The sequence below is a fragment of the Siniperca chuatsi genome, linkage group LG5 (genome assembly GCF_020085105.1).
Source record: "Siniperca chuatsi isolate FFG_IHB_CAS linkage group LG5, ASM2008510v1, whole genome shotgun sequence".
NCBI classification, from domain to species: domain Eukaryota; kingdom Metazoa; phylum Chordata; class Actinopteri; order Centrarchiformes; family Sinipercidae; genus Siniperca; species Siniperca chuatsi.
The window spans coordinates 2798839-2816557 of record NC_058046.1 but is presented as its reverse complement, the minus strand read 5'-3'; the positions used below and the strand labels follow the sequence as shown (position 1 = coordinate 2816557).

The 17719-nt window shown below is 37.7% G+C and overlaps 2 protein-coding genes across 18 annotated transcripts in view; one reads left to right on the top strand and one right to left on the bottom strand.

Annotated features, from left to right (window-relative positions):
* Nucleotides 1–17719, top strand: part of LOC122875738 (probable G-protein coupled receptor 21) — a 66608-nt gene that overhangs the window by 43826 nt on the left and 5063 nt on the right. For 3 of the 13 annotated variants that reach the window (XR_006377887.1, XR_006377888.1, XR_006377892.1), the window contains exons 1-2: nucleotides 9396–9532; nucleotides 17069–17144. The exons of 1 other annotated variant lie outside the window; for it this stretch is intronic. The gene's annotated coding sequence lies outside the window, so the exon portion shown is untranslated. Of the gene's footprint in view, nucleotides 1–9194; nucleotides 9260–9395; nucleotides 9533–17068; nucleotides 17145–17719 lie in introns of those variants that run through there. 9 more of the 13 variants (XR_006377891.1, XR_006377898.1, XR_006377893.1 and 6 more) reach the window with 7 other exon arrangements.
* The window catches only part of LOC122875734 (spermatid perinuclear RNA-binding protein-like), an 82204-nt gene continuing 73259 nt past the window's right edge, over nucleotides 8775–17719 (bottom strand). For 4 of the 5 annotated variants that reach the window (XM_044195190.1, XM_044195189.1, XM_044195192.1 and 1 more), the window contains 2 exons: nucleotides 16892–16942; nucleotides 8775–13785 (listed from right to left, as the gene is read on the bottom strand). In XM_044195190.1, coding sequence (XP_044051125.1) covers nucleotides 13697–13785; nucleotides 16892–16942 — 140 coding nt within the window. In that variant the 3' untranslated portion in view covers nucleotides 8775–13696. Of the gene's footprint in view, nucleotides 13786–14933; nucleotides 16781–16891; nucleotides 16943–17719 lie in introns of those variants that run through there. The other variant, XM_044195193.1, reaches the window with a different exon arrangement.

The following is a 17719-nucleotide window of genomic DNA, read 5'->3' as shown; positions in this document are numbered from 1 at the left end:
TTATTTCCATTGCGGTCCTCTGGTATAACACTTAACACACAACAAGATAAAAGCAAAACTACAAGACAGCAAGCAAAGACAATACAATCAACATATAAAAAGAAATAGCATGCGGCGGGGTAGCTATGTCAGCGTGCTCATGTTTTCTTGGTTATAAAAAGTTTAAAATATAAAGTTGAATATGCTACATGTCAACCATTTCTTTAAGGCCACTTTAAACGTGTCAATTTCAGATTTATTCCAATTGAAAAGGTATGAAGTCTGTCAAGCTACCTCTTATAAAGTAGCTACGATTGTCTCCAGAGGTTGAATGTAACTACGTACATTTACGCAAGTACTCTACTTAAGTACAAATATGAGGTACTTGTACTTTACTTGAGTCTTTTCTTTTCATGCCACTTTCTGCTTCTGCTGCGCTACACCTCAGAGGGAAATATTGTACTTTTTACTTCACTGCATTTATCTGACAGTTTTAGTTACAAATTAAGATTTTTGCACACAAAACATATGAAGAGTTTATAAAACATGATGTTTTGTTATAAATTATAAACTACTAGGACTGTTGGTTGGACACAACAACATTGCGAAGGCGTCACTTTAGGCTCTGGGTCATTGTGACAGCATTTCTCTCTATTTTCAGAAGTTTTACAAACCAAACAATCAATCGATTCGTGGAGAAATCAGCAGATTGATCCAGAATGAAAATAATCATTAGTTGCAGTCCAATACAAAATAAGCTCCACCTCAACCAGCTGTAGCAGCAACATCCTGCTTTTACATTAATGCACGAGGAATAATAATCTGATATATAGAATATATAACAGCACAACAGCACAGGGACATTTTACTGCACAGAGTACTTTTACTTTTAATACTTTAGGGACATTTTCCTGATTATACTGACATACTTTTACTGAAGTAACATTTTCACTGCAGGACTTTTACTTGTGTTTTTACAGTGTTGTATTAGTACTTTTACTTCAGTAAAGGATCTGAATACTTCCTCCGCCACCGACTGTCTCTTAATAGTGAGAAATAATGAATTAAGTAGTTTGGTACCATATTTTTTAAACAATTTTTTGTATGTGAGCAGCATCTTAATATAAATGGTTCTTTTTTCCACCATCAACCAGTTAAGCCTTTTTAAAATGTGCAGGATCAAGATGTGTACTTTTAATATAACCTGCATATATATTTTTTTTTTAGCCTTTTGTAGTTTAAGACGGTGTAGTCCCTCATTCGTCCAGGAGTGGTCCATCGTAGAAAAGGTTTCAGTCGTAGTCATCTGGACACTGTTTTCAGTATCAAGACGTTTCGGCTCCCATCCGGAAGTCATTCTCAATTGTGAAAAATGGTCTGAGAACTCAGAAATCTAAGCTACTCTGTGTTAATTAAGCCCCGCCCTCAGGGAGGAGTCTTCCTGAGTTTCTGCTGTTTTCACAAAAATGGCTTATTTGACTCCTCAAACCAGAGGAGTCAAAGAAGCCATTTTTGTGAAAAAAGAAAACCCCTCTTTGAACAGAAATGGTGGTCTGAGATTCAACCTGCCAACGATCTACCTCAGTGTATTATCACCACGGTCAAGCCAATCACATGCTAATCAGGTACTTAACAGTGATGAGGGAGGTGCAGCCAGAAAAACAATAGGCCTGATTACTGATTACTGGGCCATCTTGGAAACAATTAGGTCAGTTTCAGGTGAAACTAGGAAGGGTAAACAGCTGACACTCAGGAAGACTCTCAGACCATTTTCACAATTGAGAATGACTTCCGGTTGGGAGCCGAAACTTCTCAATTCTGAAAACAGTGTCCTTTTGTAGTTTGTTTTTGAGATGTTGTGATAATCTGGTGTATCAGGAGATATCAGCATAATCAAAATGACTTTGACATCCCATGATGAGTCAAGAATCATTCATATCAACCATTTGAGTACGATTTGATTGGTATGACTGGACCCAATTCAGGGTCAGCCCACTGAAACCAATGGCTCTTAATTTCATTAATGAAATGCTGTGATCTACTGTATTAAATGCTTTCTGCAAATCCAGCATGACCATACTGCAAAACCTCCCTCCATCCACTTCTCTTCTAATCAGGTCTATTAGATAAAGCGAGCATGTTTCAGTAGAAAGGGTTTTTCTAAAACCTGATTGCAGCTCATATAAAAGGTTACTGTTTGAAATATGTTCATTTATCTGTTCCTGTATAATTCTTTCAATTATCTTTGAAAGAGCACTTAGAGGGGAAATCTTTCCCCTGTTTGTCGTGGATTTTTAAGAACAACGAACAATATAATGGATGATGTTTGTTCTTTCTGTCCTGTTTCCACTCCTCTGGGGATCCTCGGGGGGAGTCTGGCTGATTTTGGGACCGGCCGGATCGATTAGCCTGCGGCGGCTTCGCTACAATACAGCTCAGTGTTGAGGAGAGAGACAGCATCTCTGTTATCAGTCTGTCTCATGATCTGCAGGTTCAGCAGCAAAACACAAACCAGATCTTACTGATCTTCAGCCTCACATGTGACTTAGATTTCATCTTTTATTCACCTTGAGTTACGGCCGCAACTCTTTATTTTTTATTAATCTGCCAAATACTTTGTTCATTAATCGTTAAATTAGTCTATGAAATATCAGAAAAGAGTGAAAAAAGGCCCATCACAAGTTCCCAGAGCCCAATATGACGTGTCTAATGGCTTGTTTGGCGCAAAAACGTCTTAAAATCCAAAGAGATAAGATTTACTATCATATAAAACAAAATAAAACGGGAAATCTTTCCTGCAAGCAGCTTATTTTGGGCGCTTTTGCTAGAAAAAAGAGCGTTTTAAAAAATTTACTGATTTTCAAAAATGTTTCCCCTATTAATATTCTGTTATTCAACTAAATGATTAACGGACCGATCGTTCCAGCTCCGATTTGAGTTTAAATACCAAAACGTTGCATTGAGTCACTTTTTTGTCGCTCTCTGATAAATAACTGTTACATGTTGTGACTCGCATGTGATTTACATGTAAATCCTTATGTCAGAGTTCGGAAATATTTTTAGCTGCTGTTACGAAGATACAGATACAGTATGTGGAATTTTCACCCAAAAAACAAACAGACATACAGATTTTCACCCTCACATTTATGGATATGTCTAATTTCAGAATTGAAATATCTCAGGTAAAATAATAAACGCCTGCTTCTAATTTTCTTTTAGGTGTAATGCACATCGGCAGCGTTTTTATAAAATCTACACCGACCGGTCCAGACCCCTGTACTTTTTCTAATAATCTGACACCTCACTAATGTCAACAGCAGCCGTTCACATCACACACATCTCCTGATATCTATATTTTGTAATTAACTACATCTTGTCTGTCCTCTCAGCTCCTCCTGTTCAGTTTCTCTCTTTTATGTTTTGTCTTTGCCGTGACAGATGTTTAACGAGTGTAATCTGGGATTTTGCACGATGGGGAAAAACTGTTGTTTGTTAAATTATTATTATTTTTTTTTTGGACTGAATGAACCTCAGAGCTTCCATGTGACGAACATGCAGAGCTGTTTGCTGCTGGCGGTCAAAACACTCGGTACCTTTTTGGAAATGTGTGCAGAGCAGCCTGAAGAGTTGACTGATTCACTGAGGCCGTGATCAGAATAAAATAAAAACAGCATGTGATAACGGCCCGCATGCATGAAGTCAAACATTTAGCAGACAATAAAGTGTTCTGTTCATTTCAGAGTTATGCGTCTCTCCAGTGTTAGAAGACACAAAGCGGCCAGTGTTTCTGCTGCTGCGGCTGATCTCAGGTCAGACAGGCTGTCAGAGAGGTTTGCTGCCATCTAGTGGTTTAATTTAACACCTGATGAGGAGGAGAGTTTCTTTTCAAAGCATCAATAATTGCTCATGTTTTCTTGGTTATAAAAAGTTAAAATATAAAGTTGAATATGCTACATGTCAACCATTTCTTTAAGGCCTCTTTAAACGTGTCAATTTCGGATTTGTGGGGATTATTCCACTGTACTGCTGCACATTGGGCTCTTAAATTGACAAGGTATGAAGTCTGTCAAGCTACCTCTTATAAAGTAGCTACGATTGTCTCCAGAGGTTGAATGTAACTACGTACATTTACGCAAGTACTCTACTTAAGTACAAATATGAGGTACTTGTACTTTACTTGAGTCTTTTCTTTTCATGCCACTTTCTGCTCCTGCTGCGCTACACCTCAGAGGGAAATATTGTACTTTTTACTTCACTGCATTTATCTGACAGCTTTAGTTACTTTACAGATTTTTGCACACAAAACATATGAAGAGTTTATAAAATATGATGTTTTGTTATAAATTATAAACTACTAGGACTGTTGGTTGGACACAACAACATTGCGAAGGCGTCACTTTGGGCTCTGGGTCATTGTGACGGCATTTCTCTCTATTTTCAGAAGTTTTACAAACCAAACAATCAATCGATTCGTGGAGAAATCAGCATCAATAATTTTTCCATCCTTCCTACTTCTTTCCTTTCCGGTCTTTCCTTTTCTTTCTTTTTATTTGTTGTTTCCCTTTTCTTCTCCTCCTTTCTCTCTGTTTTCTTTCCATCTTCTTTTTCTTCCTCCTTTTCTCCCTTTGTTATCATCTTTACTTCATTTTCCCTCTTTGCCTTCTTTACCGCCTCAAAGACTCCATTTTGTATTTCTTTTCTTCCCCTTTCTTTTACTGTCACTTCTTTTTCCCCAGTGCCTTCCTACCTTTTTACCTCACTCCTCCTTTCCTAGTTTCTTCCCTCGGTCTTCCTTTCTACAATATTTTATTTCATTATTCCTCCTTTGCTTCCTTCTGTATTTCCCCCTTTCATCTTTCCTCTTTCCTTTTTTCTTCCCAACGTTTTTGTGTTTCGTCTAAATTCTCTCGTTTTGTTCTGGATTCTCTGTTTTCTACCTTATTTATTCTCAACCTTTCTCAAATTCTTTGCTTTGACACTTAAAAAACATTGCTGACAGAACATGAGAAGGTATAGACGGAGAGGAGGAGGAGGAGGAGGAGGAGGTATAGGAAAGGTGTAGATTTTGACGCAAAGGAGAGGAAGTTAGGAAAGGAAATTGGGCAGGTAGAGCTGGGAGAAGGGGGGAGTAAGAGAGGAGGTAGAGAAACATAACGTTGTAACTCTATTGTACTGTAGTCTCTGGTAATGTAGAAGTTTCCCAGTGTACCACTTTCTCAGCCTTTAAGGGGAACTAAGGTAATGAACTAGTTTTGTTTTAGCCTCTGTAAGGTTGGACTGTCTTTCCCCGAGGCCTCCTGTCATGATAACCTCTATCAGCTTTCAAGAAAACCGCAAGCCTGTCTGTCAGAAGAAAGCTGCTCAGCGAGCATCCTCACCTCAGAGGAAACTCCACCAGCAGAGGGCGCTGTGGTCACACATTAAAACTCTGATCTCAGCTGGCGTTTCCACACCTTGTGTTTGTGGATTTGTTGAAGCTCAGATGGAAAGAAGGATGAGAGAACAACAACCTCTGCGACACCTTAAAGCTAAAGTTTTAGCGTACTGTATATTATACTTAATAGTTTCCACATTTTCAACCTGTTACTACTGTACAGCATCAGTTAGTGTTGTAGTCTCCACTTTTTAATACGTCATTTATCTCTATCGTATTTTTCCAGCTGTTTTCCACTGAGTCTGCAAAGCACTTTAACTTCCACTATAACATAAAGGAAACACTTAGTTCCCGATTAGTTCCTTAGTGTTTCCTTTGTAACTACTCAGTATTTTGTTTATTGTAAAGTTTCACCAATATGTCAAGTCACAATGTAAGTAAAATTCAACATAAAACACACCAGACATTCTCCATTTCCTATTGTAAAACATTTAAGTCAAGAAAGTCAATATAATAAATAGTAAAAATAAAATAAAAAGTCTTTTTACAAATCATATTTTTAAAATCTAAACCTATATTTTTTAAAAACCCTAAACATCTACATTTTTGTTTGGAGGTGAGAAAAGTTATTTTATTTATTGGCTTTTTGTTTCTCAGAACACAAACATGAATATTTGTGAAAGAAATTTTGGAAAACAGGCGAAATAGGTATGTTATGCCAGTCAATAATGTATTTTAACAACTTTTTGAAATATCATAACGTTGAGATGAGATAAAATGACAAATCAGTAAATAAATGAAAATAAAACCTTTTGGTCCAAGGTGATGAAAAAGAGGATAAAGTTTTGATCATTACATTTTGACCAAAACAGATAAGAGATTATTGTTATTATTATTATATAAGTGGCTGACAAACACAAAAACTATATATATAAAAAGAAGAACATTAAGGTCAGTAAGCAGTATTCAAATAAATTTAGTTTAAAGCAGTCACAGATGAACTAATATTAAGAAAAAGATACCCGATACACTGTCGGGATGTGCACACACCACTAATGGGGTAATATAACTACGACTGCTACTACTAATAATAATAATGATGATCCAAAATATCGTCATAAATATAAATGGTAAACATCATGAGTCTCCATCTCCGCAGTGTGATTGTCCTCCGTCCTCTGAGCTGACGCCCGAGGTGTTTGTGTCGGTCTGAGGAGTTGAATAAACTGCAGCTGAAGTGCGTCTATGCTGCAGTGCATCATGGTCCTGAGTGCTGAGATAAGATGACAAACTGCCATCAGTGCAGGCGGCATGTGCCCACGTTGCGTAATCCAACACCTTCTGGCTTCTCTCTCACCGCTAAAAATATCAGCAGGATCTCGACCTCCATCTGATACCGTCCTCGCAGTCGGCACTCGCGTGTTTCTGCCTCACAAAAAAAAAAAAAAAAACAAACACAAAACATCCGTACCACTGATTTCATCTAACACAGAGGCGTCGCACTGTCTCAGTGGTTTCCAAAGCACGAGAGATCAACTCGAACAGGGTCTTCACGGTCGCAAGGATCAAGAAGATGCTGCTTGAAATAAGAAATTTGGAAACTAGAAAGAACAAAGAATTATCTCTCTGCTTCCAGAGTTTTTCGTTTCTTTCTACCCTGAGTTTGTCGTGAAGGATCATGCCGCTTCATGTCTGCAGGCCCGGCGAGGCCTGATGCAGGGTGGGGTCATCGTGGGTCAGCAGCAGGACACTTTTTGGGGGGTGGGGGGGGACGGACATGGGTTTTAAGACACTGGATGTAAACAGCAGTATATAACACTCTGTGTACAATGTCCAAATGCTACAGTCACTTTCAGCACTGTCACAAATCTGGGAAAGTGCTGATTTGTGTCAGTCTGCATTTCAACACCATATACTCAAAATAAAATCTTTTAGGCTTTTGAAATGCGTTACAAGTCCACTGGATCATGTAAAAATGCTTTGACATCAAGCTAAAAACAAGACAGTTCCTGAACAGTCGACATTTTTGAGATTTAAAGTTTCACTTTAATGAGAAAATGGTAACAGCAAAGCCTGTCGGGTCAGCATGGATTGTTGTTAACTACTGACAGGAACCGTCATTTTGACGGTCAGTGGCTGAGTTTGAAAAAGGGCATCCTCTATATGAAATACGCTTTCCTGCTGAGAGTTGGATGAGAAGATCAATACTACTCTTATGTCTGTACACTTAATATGAAGCTACCAGTAGCAGCTGGTAAGCTTACCTTAGCACAAGGACAGAAGACAGGTTAGCTTAGCCTAGCTTGGCTCTGTCTATTGTCGTTGCACTTTAGTTTCTGTAAGGATTAAACAAATTAAATAGAAAGTGTTAATTAGTGAGCTTTAGAGCTCCTTTTGTTACCGTTAAACAAAGCTAGCAGTTTCCAGTCTTTATGCTAAGTTAGCCAGCTGCTGGCTCCAAGATATGTAACACAACATTAAATATGTGAATTGCGTCCGTATATTGGCATGAGTAAACAGTATGTGAAGAATTTATAGATGGAATCGCACCAATGAAAATCTCCCCAAACGTTAATACACACAACGCTGGCTCAAGGCTAACAGGGCACACTGCCCGCCCTAACCTCCATGCTGCTCCTCCGCTCTATAAACTACCTGACTAAATGACACTAATTTTAAAAGCTTTGTTGTGAATTGTCCGTTTTACCCACACCACAGATTAAACAATAATACGTGTTAATTAGTGAGCTTTAGAGGTGCTGGTAGGCGAATTTTGTTATCTTTGTAGTGAGCCGGGCTAGCTGTTTCCCTTTGTTTCCAGTCTTTTTGCCACGCTAAGCTAACCGGCTACTGGTGGTAGAACGTTTCATACTTTTCCTTTAGATCCAGAGTGGACTTTGCGCTAAGATAATTTTGTCAAACTACTGTTCCCATGTCAAGAATGAACTTTCATGCTGATAAACTTGTGCAACGTGTTTTGATTTTGATGGACTTGCGTTGAAGCTCACACTGGCCGGCACCTTGCTGTGTTTCACTGTTAGAAATTTTGTTTTTGCTAACACGTGTTTGACCTTTTACTGTAGCTGGACCCGAACAACTGTTTTTCAATCATACTTGATCTTAATTATAGTCGCTCAACAAGACGCTGACCTCTGTGGCAGAGATAGAAACTGTAGACAAGACATCCTTATATTACTGAGAGGGGTGAAAACCTTGCGTCTCTGCATGTCAGCTGCCGTGAATGGAAACTTTCAAATTGACCACATTCAGGTGTTTGTAATTAAATGTTTTTTTAGGAAAATGCAGGTTTGTAGAATCTCTCCCGAAAATCCCCCCAAAAGACGAGGTTTTTCACTCAACAGTGACAATATAAGTAGAAGCGCTGTAAAAAAAATAACAATATTCAAGCCAAACAAATCACTGCCGCAGGAGAAGTGAAAGTTTATTTAATAGAAATAAATATTCCAAGAGGGAAAAAGATCAACAGTTTGACTAATGGAGTGTTTTTATTTTCCTCTGCTGCGTGCTGCTCCTGGCAAGAACAATAAAGTGGATGTTAGCTGGACAATAAGTGGTACTGGTTCTGATGCAGTGGGAAATGTAATGATCAAACTGCTGTATGCGTCATGTAGCACGGAGGTGTTCGGGGAACATCAGTGGGATACTCGAGACCAAATAAGCTTCCTGCAGAGTTACAAACAGCCTTCCTACACATTTTTTTCTCATTAAGTGCAACAGCTTTTCATATAAACAGCTGGTTTAAATGTCTTGTTTTGGGCTGTTATTTGATTCTCGCAGTGTGTAATCAGACAGTCCTTTCACTGTCTTTTTGTTCGCTCAGATGTAATTAGCTCCGCAGCAGCCAAGTGTGACAGGAGGAGGAACACTCTCCCTGATGAAGATGAGGTTAGGAACAAACACGACACACATTTCTCGAACGTCTTTTATGCCTCTTCTATTCCTGTTACACGTTTTCTTTTTAAGTTTTTGCACGACTGTTACAGATCAGAGAAGCATTTCTGATTTCACACAGTAAAGACAAGAAATCCTGGCTGTGTTGCCAGAAACAAACTCAAAGCCAGACAGAGATCAGAAGACTGCCGGAGCTGTACAGAAATATTAGTATGGAAGTTCAGAAAAGACAAAACTATTGAATGCGACCAAGACAGCGGTTCAGCGGTAAGTTATGATTTAAGAGCATGCAAAGACAGAACACGTTTTGAAAAAGAGTGAAGACAGGGTGAATGTAGTCACATTGCCAGAGGAGCTGTGTCTTTAGGTTTGAGGAAGAAGTAGAGCCTCCTTTTGCTCTCAGTTAAGGTTGGGAGACGTGATATTGATATGATGGATGGTACAGATAGGAAAGATTTCCATGTTTACAACATGCAAATGTTCATGTTGTCAGGCAAACAAGACGGTTGTATGATTGCAGAGTTGGTAAGTCAAGTCACATTTATTTATATAGCACGTTTTAAAAACAACCAGAGTTGACCAAAATGCTGTCTGGTAAGGGTTTAACAATGTTGTGCAGTGACAATATAACTCTATATCCATACAATTCTGGGTTAATTACCCTGAACATGGACCTGATGTGAGGCGTCCATATTGTTTGCCTTTTCATGCATTTACGTTTTATTAAGCGCCAAGTCAGCATATCTGACAGAAAAATCCAAGATACACGATGGTGATTAATTCAATTAATTTAAATTGTATTTATATAGCGCCAATTCATAACAGAAGTTATCTCATTGCACTTTTCCTATAGAGCAGGTCTAGACCGAACTCTTTATAGTATTATTTACAGAGACCCAACAAATAACAACTTGAGTGCTGATGTATAAAGTGTATTTAAAAGTCGGAAACTGGTAATTATGGTAACTCCCCTATGACATTAATATGGCATATATACAGTACCGTGAGATAATAAAAACATTTGTCTACTGGTAGATATTTGGTGGAGGTGGACAATTTAACATCTCGGGTCGTATTAGGCTATAGTGGGCAACAAATCGATTAGCAGCGCTGCTTTATGGCAGTTTGAGATTTACATACTTTCTGAAGAAATATCCAGTGGTGGAATGTAACCAAGTACATTTACTCAAGTACTGTACAGCTTTGATGTACTTGTACTTTACTTGAGTACTTCCATTTTATGTTGCTTTATACTTCTACTCCACTACATTTATCTGACAGCTTTAGTTACTTTGCAGATTTAGATTAATTTAATACAAATTATAAATCAGCTAATAAATTATGATATATTGTTATAGATTAAGGTACCCAGCAGTATATAAAGTCATTAAAATTAGCTCCACCTTTACCAGCAGCAACATCAAAGTGATGAACACATACTTTTACTTTTTTAAGTACAGTTTGATGCTAATGTTTGTACTTAAGATTTTGAATGCAGGACTTTTACTTGAGTACTTCTTCCACCACTGGAAATACCTCAGTTAGTATCTAATTCACAGGATTTGATTTAAAAAAAAAAAAAAAAAAAAAAAAAAATTCCCATTTGGTTATTTTATCTAAAAACAATTTTCTCAATTGAATTCCAAAACATTTATGATCATGATATAAAATTATATATACAGTGATGTACTGTATATTCACAACGCCTGCCTCTATTCTGTTTTGGCAGTTGATATCCTTCCCATCATGCTCTGTCAGCTTTTTCATCGCTGCCTCTTTAGCACTTCCACGTTATTAAATTCATATAATTTGTCTGCTGAGAAGTTTCTAAACTGATAACAAGGTTTTATTTTGTGCTCAAAGAATCGTTCCTTGTGTGCTCTACTTGCAGATAAATCACAGCACAAATGTTTTACTGTGCGCGCACTTTTGTCATTAATGAACTTCCATACGGTCAGAGGCCAGGACTGTAATTACAATTTAAGAAATTAAAGAGGTCACGTCCTTTATTATTCACATGTACAATTTTTAAGCCAAATCTAGAAGCTTATAGACAGAATTTAGACCTTAAAATCCATCTTGAATTAAATTGTTAAATGAAAACAAGAAAAGCACATTGTACCTTGGTTTAAACCAACACTCTTTTGACCTTTGTGATTTCTGGCCTGTTAATCTTCTGCAGAAGAAGTAAAATGTGGTTTTACATTCATCAACACAAACAGTACAGGACATCAAAACACTTAAAATATCCACAGTGGCATTCACGTTCTGTCAAAGCATCGGGTCATCTACAGTACAGAGGCTTTGTTGACAATTTGTGTCACATAATCAGATTAAGTTTGCATTCCTGTGGTTTTTTTAATGGGTTGAAGGTTCCTGAGTTGAATATTGCTTTAGACACTTGTGCTTTCCAGTCAGGCTGCAGCGAGGAATAATGCACCAAAGACATCTTTTAGTTATTTAATCTGGTACCGCTTCTTAAAACTTTATCATTTCTTTAAATCTAATCATTTTTTCTCAGTGTAAATACGCTTTTGTGAATGGCTTGCTGTACAGTGATGTGCTAATGGAACTGGCGTCTTAGCTCCATTTATTCCAACAGTATCTTGTTTTCTTCGCTAAATTGTTTCTCGCCAATTAAGATTAATTTTATATAAATTCTCTCGAGGGAAAGTTCCACAATTTGTCCAACCAGGAAATCTTCTTTTAGAGTAATCATTTAAAGTTTCAGTTGTTTTATGCAGTTAGTATCAGGTGCCTCTATAAAAAGCTGAAGTCCCGCACACTCTGTTCCACTAGCATCTGTTTTTTTACACGGGGGGTTTCTATAAACCTCAAACATGAGAGATTTTCTGTCCAAGATATTTTGTTAGCATTCAACTACAGCTCACATTAGTAATGACCATACATCTAAGTGCGCTCTCAAAGCACCATGGGAGCTGTAGTTCTTGAATGCTAACAAATTAAGCAAAAGCTAACCACCTTCAGTTCAGCTCTGCGTACAGTAAAATGTTTGCAGATGGATAGCATGTAAAACTGAGAAGATGATGTTCCGCATTAGCATTGCTAACAAATGTCTTGGCCAAGTCTGATGGGGTTTAGCTTAGTTTAAGTTTAAAGACTGCTGACATGGCTAGAAATATGTAAATATAAATTAGTGGTTGGGTGTTCGGACGACACATACCGTGCGATGTCCGTCCCTTTAATCTCTGTGTTTTAGGCTATTGTTGCCGACACAACGAGCAGGACTGGACAGGGCCTTTGCATCCATGTCATTGAAGTCCCTCGACTTGTCAGCTAATTAATTGGATTAGCCAAAAACAGACATTCATAATTTGTCTATAATATTTACTATATTGCGATATAAAATTACATATACTGTAATAAAGGCTTTAATCCAGAAATATGAGAAAAGTAATCGTATTTCTTAACAGATACGTTTCTAAACCAGTTGTTCCCAACCTTTTTGTCTTGAGAGCCTTTAAAAACGAAAAAAAAAAAAAAATCTATTTGTGACCCCTTGTCACTGGCTTAATAATCTGTAAAAGATAATTACGTGTAGAAATATGTTTGTTCTGCTAATCATCTTGTCCCGTGACCCTTTCTGGGGGCCCCTGCTCCCGGGTTGGGAACCGGATGTGTAACAGCAGCAGAGTTGACAAACTTCAATTTAAGAGCTTATTAGTTGGAGAATAAATCATTAAAACATGGTATTGTCCAATTGTAAGTGATATTTGTCTTGGTGCTTTGAAATGGAAAATTACTACTTAGTCTACTACATGTAATCATGTTTAAATAGGGATTATATACCAATACAGTGTTACAGACAGCTTGTAAAATGTATTTAACTCTTAATATTTATAGATATCTGCATATATATAGCATATCTGAGAGTGCTTTAAATACAAAGCTACTTCAGTCACTATTTACATTCAGAGATATATTATAAATATGTTTCTTTACCCGTTGTCGGGTTTTACATATTCAAAACTCACATACATCCATATATACAGATAGTAAATATCGTATTTACATACAGAAGGTCACATTAGTGTAAATGTGCCGGTGCTGATGGTCTGTTTTGAATTCAGCAACTCGAGTCAAGTCGCTTTGGAACACGTTGAGATTCCCGAAGGCAGAAGAAGTATTGCTTTGTGTTTTTATTGACATTTTCTGAGCGAGCTGGGTCAAACAAAGTCTCGGTTGCAGCCTCTTCTTCACTAAAAACCGACCCGGACTTGACAGAGTGTTGCCCGAGGTGTTTTCTCCTCCATATTGCTTTCAATATTGCTGCTGTGTCTCGTGTGGAAGGAGGAACCTGGGGGAACAGTGCCGCAGTAATTGAGAGGCGCTGACAGAGTTTAATAAGGGTGAGGGATTAAACAGGAGGTCGAGGCTGTTGCAGAGTCTGGTCTCGGTACATCGGCGGGGTCAGAAAAGATCCTGAGGACCCAGGTGGATGATGATAGGTGTGGCTATGGTCTGCGGCTGGTAATAGGCACTGTCGATATACAGGCCGCCTACAGACAGGAACAGAAATATTCATTATCACTAATATGGATCCTCTTTTTCCAGAACTATGAAGTGCTTCAACCATGTGATCGCTGAAAACTAGTTTAGCAGATTACATACTTTATCATAGCTGTTGTCAGGAGGCCTAATAAAATTGTAGTAGCTCCCAGGATTCTTAAAGGTCGGGGGAAGTAAGTAGATTTAGTGCATTTATTGTCACATTTATTGACCCCTAGCAAGGACTACAAAGTTGTTTCTCTCTACAAAAGTCTCTATCACAGCTGAATTCTGGGTGTTTGCAAAGCAGTTATAACAAGCTGCTAAAATGGTCTGTCAATGTGTGAAAGAGCCTGGTGCAGATTTAACTTAAAGGATAGTTCTAGTTTATTACAACTTAGGTCTTTCTTTGCTTAGTTCCTGTTGCTACGCCTGTCAAACTGTATGTTCTCGCGTAGCACATATGAAGTTTTAGTGATAATAATGGCCAGTTGAGAAATCTAAATCCATAGAATTTTTTGAAACAATGGGTCCTTGATTTCAGACTGGTACTGATTTTGCCGGCTGAAATGAGAACTAACAGATTTAATTCACTGCAGCTAGCTAGCTAACATTAGCTCCATGTGTTTGAAAATGCTGTCTCTTAAGACGAAAACATTGTAACGGGGGTCTTAAATATGTACTGAGGCTTGAGCTGAATGTCCCAGGCCAGAAGTCATCATCCTCACCAGATGATGATCTATGGCTTGTTTACTCCTGTAGGTAGTAAGCTAGTTAGCTGGGCATGCTAACGATGTGCAATACATTACAGCAGATAAACACACACTTAATCCATTCCTTGAGCTTGTGTTTTTGGTTTGGAAAGGCAAACCCCCCCCAACCCCTCTTTAAACTATATATAGAGTATCTCTGTTATTACAGCTCCGTGCTAACCGCTTCAACATGAAGAAATCCAAAGCTTGACAAACCTGACGTGCCTAGTTACGGTTGCTAAAGTATGATTGGTCTATTACTGTTTGAAAGAAGTTTAGCAAACCATTTTAACTTTGTACTCAAAGTAATTGCTGAGATCTGGGTACATGGCGACGTCAAACTGAAAGTGAGTGCACCTGAAATGTCGGGTCTGTAAACTGTGATGGATGTTTTATAACAGTTTGGGTAATAATTGTACTCTTTGCCTTTTATTTTCCAAATGCATTTGGCTTTTTATAAAACCCCAGAACATTTGGCTGCTTGTGTTTCTCGACTTCTTTTTAGTGATGTCGTTGCACTCCCAGATCTCAGCAAATAACTTGGTGAGTACAGTGTTGTTGTTATTGATAAAAACAAAATAAGCCAATGATAATGTCCAAGCAGTAATAAACCAGAATTATTCTTTAAGAGCTTCTCAATGGAGACATGAGGTAAAGAAACGTATTTTTAGTATGTGTTTCTGTTTAAATGATACAAACTTCATATTTCACAAATTTTCACAACAGGAGGTTGCGTAATGTAAAAAACGATTTTATGATAGTATACCGTTGGAGGCAAAATAATTCCTTTTTGAAAATGAAGTAACTGCAAGTCTTACCTGGACGTGTGGATAAAATGTGTATGAATCATGATAAAACTTTTACGAATCACAAGTTATTCAGCCGTTGACAAAAATATTCATTTATTTAAACAGAATATAACCTACAAACAGGTCAAAATAAAATCTCTCTCTGAAAAGAAAGTATTTTAACTCAACACAAAATGGCTCAAAAGCAACTATAAACTCAAACATTCAATATCCCAACAAAAGGAAAAGGTTTCTCAGTGCAACTGATTATTGTAAACCTGTTTTTTCTCTCTTCACAGAAACTTAAAAACATCAATAGGAAACACAGAAATTAAAATAAAGAACGTTCACATCGATGAGTGACTGTTAAAGGAAAAAGAAGCTCAATTACATTTTGCGTATTTGGTGTTACTTAGTTCCCTACAGTGACTGGTTTTAATTTGCTATGTTGTCTTTTTTTAGTTCCCTACAGAAGATGTTCAGCTCCTTTACAGTTTATTTATTTAGTTCGCTACATTTTGTTGTCGGTGTGCAGTTAGTGTTATTTTAGTTACCTATAGTGGCGGATGTTTAGTTCCCTCCCTACAGTGGTTATCAATTTGTTTTGTTTCCTACACTGAATATTTAGTTGGACACTGTAGGGAACTTAAAAAAACATTCAAAATACCATCTTAAGTATCCAATGTAGGCTAATTGTTTCTTTAATTCCAACAGAGGATGTTTGGATCCTTACAGTGGATATGAATTTAGTTTGGTTTTTTTCTTTAAGTTCTTGCTACGGTTATTATTTAGTTTAGGGAACTTAACACAACAGGGGAACTGTTTCTTTAGTTCCCAAAAGAGGATGTTTAGTAGTTTGCTTACTTTGCTATGGTGGATGTCGGGTTAGTTCTCCTACAGAGGATGTTTATTTCCTTACAGGAGATGTTTAGTAGTCTCTGTTGGATTTATTTAGTTCACTTACTGATAGCGACTTGTTAACTTGTTCCCTATAGTAGATTTTCAACTCCCTGCTGTGTAATATTTACCTCACCACTCTTTCACACACTGCAGCTCACTAAATGCTGAACTTGGTTTTTAACTGCGTAATGGTTTGACGATCAAAGAGCTTATTTGGCACTCTTTGTTCACACACCTAGTAATAACGCTGCCACGCAACTTTCTAATGGCCAGTTTAATCTAGCTGGTTGCTAATGTAGTGCAGAGGGAACATGTATACATCAACGGTACTTTTTGATCTGATGCTGATTGGGGATACTGGTCAAAAGTTTGTGGAATCCAGTGCTGGTTTTAGGTTTTTTAAGCTTCTGCCGTGAACACGCAGTAAAAAAGTCAGGATATAACTTTAACAAGTGACTTCCTGTGAGGTGAGGGAGGGTCCTAATAGGGGTAGAAGTGGGTGACGGGGTATGTTGTAGGGACTCTGATGACTGGGACAATTACAGAGGGCATTCTGGAGGAAAAACCTGAGGAAGAGCAAAGAAAAACAAACAAAAAAACCAACTCAAATGTTGGGATGTAGTGATGAACAAATCAAAAGGATGGATTATTAATCAGAGTGACGAGTGTGAGTTTACCGTAGGGAGGGAGGGCGCCTGCAGGGCTGTAACCATAAGGAGCACCGAAGCCTGTGAGGGAAAACAGAGAAAGTATGATTGAGTTTAATTACTGCACAGAACACAAACTTATCCAGTTGAATCAGGCGATCCACAGCCTGGAAAGTTTTGTTTTCACTCCTGTTTGTTTTGTTACAGAAGATCTCAAAAACATGTTCAGACGTTAAGGAACTTTGACGGAAAGTTCCCACCATGGGCCAAAAAACGTCATCATGTAAGTGAAGATTATAAATTTCTTTAATGAACACTGTGCGTCTTATAATTGTCTATCACTGTGTTTATTTTGATACAGATGCAAATTTAGAGGACTTTTACTTAAATGCAAACAAACATTTAAATTAGATTAGCTTGACTTTAGGGGTTGCAGTTAAATAATTTTCATTATCTATTAAGTGTATTGATTTATTAATAATCGTTTACTATAAAATGACACAAAATGCATGGTAAGTTCCCAGAGGTTGATGTCTTTAAATTAAGACTGGATGACTTCAAGATATTTATCAAGCAGCCCAGGATAAAACACGATACCTCTTCTTTAAAAAAAATAAAACAGATTGACATTTAGGGAAATACACATTGTCACTTTCTGGCAGAGAGTTATATGAGAAGATGTGTACCACTCTCACGTCTGTACGAAGCTACTGTCAGCAGCCGGTTAGCTTAGCATAAAGACTGGAAACAGCTAGCCTGTATCTGTCCAACAACAAAATTCATCTACCAGCATCTCTAAAGCTCACCGGCTCATAAAATGTCAAGTTGTTGTTTTACACTACGGTTTTTGTACAGATT